The sequence below is a fragment of the Atta colombica genome, unplaced genomic scaffold (genome assembly GCF_001594045.1).
Source record: "Atta colombica isolate Treedump-2 unplaced genomic scaffold, Acol1.0 scaffold235, whole genome shotgun sequence".
In the NCBI taxonomy this organism is placed as follows: Eukaryota; Metazoa; Arthropoda; class Insecta; order Hymenoptera; family Formicidae; genus Atta; species Atta colombica.
Genome location: NW_017259333.1, coordinates 141,374 through 147,319, shown reverse-complemented (window position 1 = coordinate 147,319; position 5,946 = coordinate 141,374). Strand labels below are relative to the sequence as shown.

General features: G+C 29.5%; 1 protein-coding gene across 1 annotated transcript; it reads left to right on the top strand.

Moving 5' to 3' along the window:
• The first annotated feature begins 330 nt into the window (after positions 1-330).
• Positions 331-5,556, top strand: LOC108688540 (40S ribosomal protein S20). Its single transcript, XM_018194840.1, has 3 exons — positions 331-474; positions 1,565-1,670; positions 5,243-5,556. The coding sequence occupies exons 1-3, from the start codon at positions 472-474 to the stop codon at positions 5,497-5,499; spliced, it is 366 nt and encodes a 121-aa protein (XP_018050329.1). The 5' UTR covers positions 331-471; the 3' UTR covers positions 5,500-5,556.
• Positions 5,557-5,946: the final 390 nt, after the last annotated feature.

Sequence of the window (5,946 nt, the reverse complement as noted above, 5' to 3'; positions counted from 1 at the left end):
AATTGATTTCTAGTAAGAAATCCGTTCCATCGTTCCGATTCCGCGTATATGGAACGGCACATATCCAATCACATTTTACTTGCGTCTTTATAGGAGAAATGTGATTGGATAATTTTCTTTATGCATACATTTATGCAGCTATGCAAGTTGTGTGGATATACTCTGCACACTGGACGCGGAAACGCGCAGCAAAATGAGACACAGTAACCAATGAATTAGGAGCTTGTACACTGTAAGCTTATTGACTACCACATCTAATGTGCAGAAGCCATTAAGATCTCTAGACTGGCGTTGGCGCCTCGAGCGCGAATAGTTGGCGGATGTGTGTTTCAGAAATCTAGCAATCTTGCCGGAAGTCGTATCTTCCATTTTCTTTTGTGCTTTGCACGTGGAATATGTTCATGTACTGATTCAGCGCTGGTCAGTTTTATTTTGTAAATTGGTTATCTCGATCAGTACGAGAATTCAATCATGGTAAGTGATTCAGGTAACATTAATTTACAATTATAAAAATATAGCTAGATGATATATGATTTGTATCACATTGAGTACTGATTTAGGTTATGCATCTTCGATGCAAAATAGAATACACTCAAAATCTGAAGAAGATAATATTATACAGTTTAGCGTAATTACTTAAAAAATCAATAAAATTAGACTTCGACGCGTTTTTGCATAAAAGAATCTGACGGAAATAAGCATCTCTCTGTCCCACGAATTGAGATATTAAGCGTTACTAGTTGATGATTATAGAGGTTAAGAAATTTTGTTACAAAGACAAAACGAGGTCTATAATTGTACTGTTATTTAGGTTTTGACTTTCCATGCAAAACAAAAATCACTCCTGCTAAAGAGATGTGCGACTTTCTACGCAAAGTAAGATCTACCTGTATAAAAATCGTGTGTCTTCGCATGAGAGGAAGTGGGGTAGAAGTCACTTCGCATGAAAACCTATGTGTAACAGTACAATTCTAGACGATGTTTCACCTGTGACAGATTTCCTAATCTCAATAGTCTTAAGTCTTATCAGTGAATTGATGAAATTGACTAACATCCAACTTATATGACTAATGTCTATTTTCACCAATATAGATTAACTTCAATCTCATTTTAACTTATTCTTTGTCTTTTTCTAATCTTTAGAACTAGAAAAGGATAAGTTGAATGAGTAAGTTGAATCAAGACTAAAATTAATCTACGTTGGTGGAAACAGACAGAGACTTCTGATTTTCTTAACTTTACTGACAAAATCGACTTTATTCCTTCTTATTAGTACTAAATAACTCGCACTACAACAATTAGTAGATGCGAAAAATCATAGTTGTCTATTTAAGTTAAAACTTGTTAAGACATTTCCAACTTATTGTAAAATTACATAACATTTAATATTTAATATTTTGATTCGTGGGCTAGAGCTACACTTATTTCTGCTAGATTCTTTCATTTTATAAAAATGTTGAATAAGCTTAATTTTATTGATTTTTTTAGATAAGATGTGCTAAACTATATAATTATCATTTTGTATATTGTATGTGTTTGTAGAATAATTATTTTTAATTTTCAGGCAACTACTAAAGTTGACAATCCTGAGAAGCCAGGACAAGAAGTCACTCCTATTCATCGAATTAGGATCACACTTACATCACGCAATGTTCGTTCTCTTGAGAAAGGTAAATAGATTAAAAATATTATATGTTTTGCCAAATTATTAAAAAAGAGTTATGAAAAGACCTGTCTCTACTTACAAAAAGTAAAATTGATTTTATTTTTTATGTAAATAATCTGATTACGCTAGTTAAAAGTTAGATCACCTGAAGGAAACAAAAAAAGAATTCAAAATCAAGAAAACATGTGATGTTACAATTATTTATAAAGGTTGCTACGCTAGATGTATCAGAGATAGACAATGTGATACATTATGTTTGATATTAATCCTTAATACACATTTTTGGATTATGCGTGTCCTGCGTATTTCTTTTCTTTGAAATATGGAAAGCATCTGGTCAAATATCAATCTCTTTTGTATTCTAAAAAAAAGTTTAATATCTAGAGAACAAGTAGTTTTGTACATAGGTCTCAATTTGTGCATATCCTTTATTTCGCAAACACAATAGTAAGCTTAAGCTACAAGTAATTGATCAATTACAGTCGAAAGTGTGAGAAGAATAATCGACTATGATTTTTAATTCCTTAAGACTTACTATTCTATTGTTTTTGCGAGGTTAACTAGAATAAGATCAAAGTTTACCCCTGAGTCACAAATGACTTATCGTATGTATAGAATACATTTTTGTAACTAAAAAAATTTTTATTTTTTTCTTTATTTTCAACTAATTCTCGTTTGTACGAAAATATTTCGTGAATTATTAAAACAAGATTTTTAATTCTAAAACAACATAGTCTTTATGTATACGATAATAGTTATATATATATATAATAAACATGATGATTTTTGGCATTGTGTTAAATGTTATCTGTAATATCCTATATTATGTTGTTATGTTATAAAGAACATTTTCCCAATAAATTATAAGTTTTATATATAAGTTTTATATATAAGTTTTTTTAACACAATAGCAATAATAAAATGCATGTTTAAAATATAAATACAATATATTTTCAATTTACAGCCATTTGTACATATTAAAAAATATATCATTTTCAGATTACTAACTAACTAAATTTTTTGGACAGCCGAACTATTTGAACTATTTTTTCTTTTGTAATTTGAAATATCAATTTTAAAATATCATGAATGCAACATCAATAAAGGTGACATTTCAGTAATGATTCGAATTCATCTTGAAAATCTCTACAATATTATGAAAAAAAATTGTATGATGCCATTTAAAAAATTTAAGATAACTTTGATTTTTTATAAAAAAAATGTTTTTATATTTTTTATTGCATGTTGTAGCCTATATGAAATAGATAAATATTCAATCTTTAACTTTTTTTTTAAACTACCAGAATGTCCAAAAAGTCATGCGGATCGTTATGCTGAACCCTGTATAACGGTCGAAATTTTTACTGATATTTAGTTACCTACAAAAACCTATTTGCTATTGTCTATTTATATTTGATGAAAGGAGCGATCATGAGGGAACACGCGATTCTTCAAAGAATCAGTTATAACTTTGTCAGAAATACTTCGAATTTTCTATTCCAATTAGTGGGGTTATATTTTTACTTGTATAAATTATTATTTAAACGAAAAAAAATTTCGATTTTTTTCAAAGTTTCAAAGAGGTGTAACCAGGATTGGGTAAGTTAACTTTTTTTTTAATTAAATTAACAGTTTTAAAAATTTACAAGGAGAACACCAGGTGACGGTGTCGGGGATTTTGATGCTCTTTTTAGATTGTTCTTAAGCGAAAAAAAAGCGATACGTATCCGGTCATTAGCTCATAATTTCGAAGAAATCGATTTTTTATATAATCATTGTAATAATTTGAAAAACGTCCTGTATAAGAAAATATCAATATTTTTATAAATTTCATTTTATTTCATCGAATGTTAAAAATAAAATTATCTTTAACCTAGATGGATGATTCTGAATCTTGGATGATAATTTTGAACACAGCAAGTAGACCGCGTGGCAATCGAATGTTCAGTAAGCGACAAAGACAAAGTTTTGTCTTGCCCAGCATCAGTAATCGCATTTTCCACTCTATTAGCATACGATTTCATCATTCACGAACATTTCTATCGTTTTCCATGCTGGTAAATTTTATTAAAATACTTCTTCAATTCGGAATAAAGATATAAAAATATCGTCAAATTCAATTTTACTTACGGTAAAATGATAATTTATTGATAATTTTGGCTATTTATTGTCTTTATAGTTTTATGTACAAATAGACTGTATATGTATAAAATAATATTTTTCTGATATTCCTAAGAATCGCTGATAGAATAACTATTGACTAAATCTAAACATATAATTTAATCATAACAAAATGTGTCTGACATATAGACGACTCATGCTTAAGTGTGTGGCTACTTGTCGCGTTAGATCGCGGACTGATGATCGGGTGTTGATCGGGATGTCGTAAACGGGTATATATCAATTACTTATATCACTAATTGATTAATTAAAAATAATGTAATCACATTGAAATGAAGTAGTGCAGTAGTGAAAAATTACTAGGAACAGGCCAATGTGAATGTGGTGCGTGCAATTGAACTGTGTGCAAGTGCGCTTTCCGTCGTAAATCGTCCTTGATTTGACATTCCTGTCTTAAACGTTGTCGATCGTCGAGTTATTATATCAATATGTAGTATCAAAATGAAAATTTAAATTAAACAAAGCATTTTCAACTTAATGACTAATACTTTTATATCAAATTACTTTATTTTTCTAATTTTTTGAAATTATTTTACCAGCCTCAAAAAATTACCGAGACCCGACACCGTTACTTGGTGTTCCCCTTGTCAGTCAAGATAAAAGTTAATCCATAGACATGACATTAATTGAATTAAAAATTAAGTTAAAGTAAATAAAAAAGTAATTAAAAAGTTAAAAGTTAAATTTGTTTTATTTCATGATTTTAACTTTTTTTTAACTAAATCAAAAAACTAAGTTAAAAAATTAACTTTTTTAACTAACAAGGAGAGACTCACATATGTATTTCACGGATTTTGATCAGTTTTTGCGTGTTTCAGGGACATCAAAAAATAATCTCTGAAACGATAATTTGCACTTCTGCGTATTCTTCGAGGAAATCGTGATTTTAAGTCACAATGACAGATCTTTTTATTCTTTGTTTAAACATAAATAAAAAAATATTTAAAATTATTTAAAATTAAAAAATGTTCGACTGATACGAATGTATAAGCATATAATCCGAGTAGGGATCCGTATAATGCCAACTATTCAATCCTGATGGTATCTTTTAAAAAATCAAAAGTTCATAGTTACCGGTAAACTATAACTATGTAAAGTTAAAAAGTTAAGAGTCTAAAATGTAAGTCTAAATGAAGTTAAAATTAATTAACTTTTTAATTTAACTTTTAACTTAGCTTTAACTTTACTCAATTTGAGTGTAACTTCTTAAAAGACTACTTAAGACTCTTAAATATAAGATCAGATTATGAATACCGGCGAATAAAAAATGATATCGATCTTATTTTCTGTGAGCATAGCACAAACAGGCCTTTTTATAGTACCCTTTTCCCAAAAATTCATATTAATGTACAATTTTTTAAGTCTCATGCAATGACTAACTCAATTTTGTTTTAGTGTGTGCGGAATTAATCAATGGAGCTAAAAAGCAAAAATTGAAGGTCAAAGGACCTGTCCGTATGCCAACCAAAGTTCTAAGAATAACAACTCGCAAAACGCCATGTGGTGAGGGTTCGAAGACCTGGGATCGATTCCAGATGCGAATTCACAAGAGAGTGATCGATTTATATTCGCCATCAGAGATTGTGAAACAAATCACAAGCATTTCTATCGAGCCTGGTGTAGAGGTGGAAGTAACGATTGCTAATGAATAAACAATGTCATTAAAACTACAAAGTTTTAATAAAAATATTTGAAAAACTTGAAACACATTTATTGTTTAACAATTTATTTATTGTTTAACACTTATTTATTGATAATACTCCAGGTATTAAGGAACCCTCTTTCAATGATCTTGACATATTTATTATCAAAGTCATGACCCTGAGTGACTTTTAATAAGTTTTAACTGTCGCTCGTTAAAAAGTTATTACTAAAAAAAATTTGAAAAATAACGTTTTATTTCTGCTATATATAATATTAAAAACTATTCTATATCCTTCCTTGCTTACATAACACTTTATGCGAAACAACTTTCATCCTACCTCCCCACCTGCTTAGAGGCACACGACTTTCCATGCAAAGCGATTCCCCTGTCTTACCCCGTCTTACCAAGTTGTTTCGCATGGAAATCATGCGCCCATAAGCAGAGGAAAGGTGGG

Coding starts and splice junctions, on each gene's coding strand:
- LOC108688540 (XM_018194840.1), top strand. Junction 1,671..5,242: donor TGTTCGTTCTCTTGAGAAAG/GTAAATAGATTA, acceptor ATTTTGTTTTAG/TGTGTGCGGAATTAATCAAT.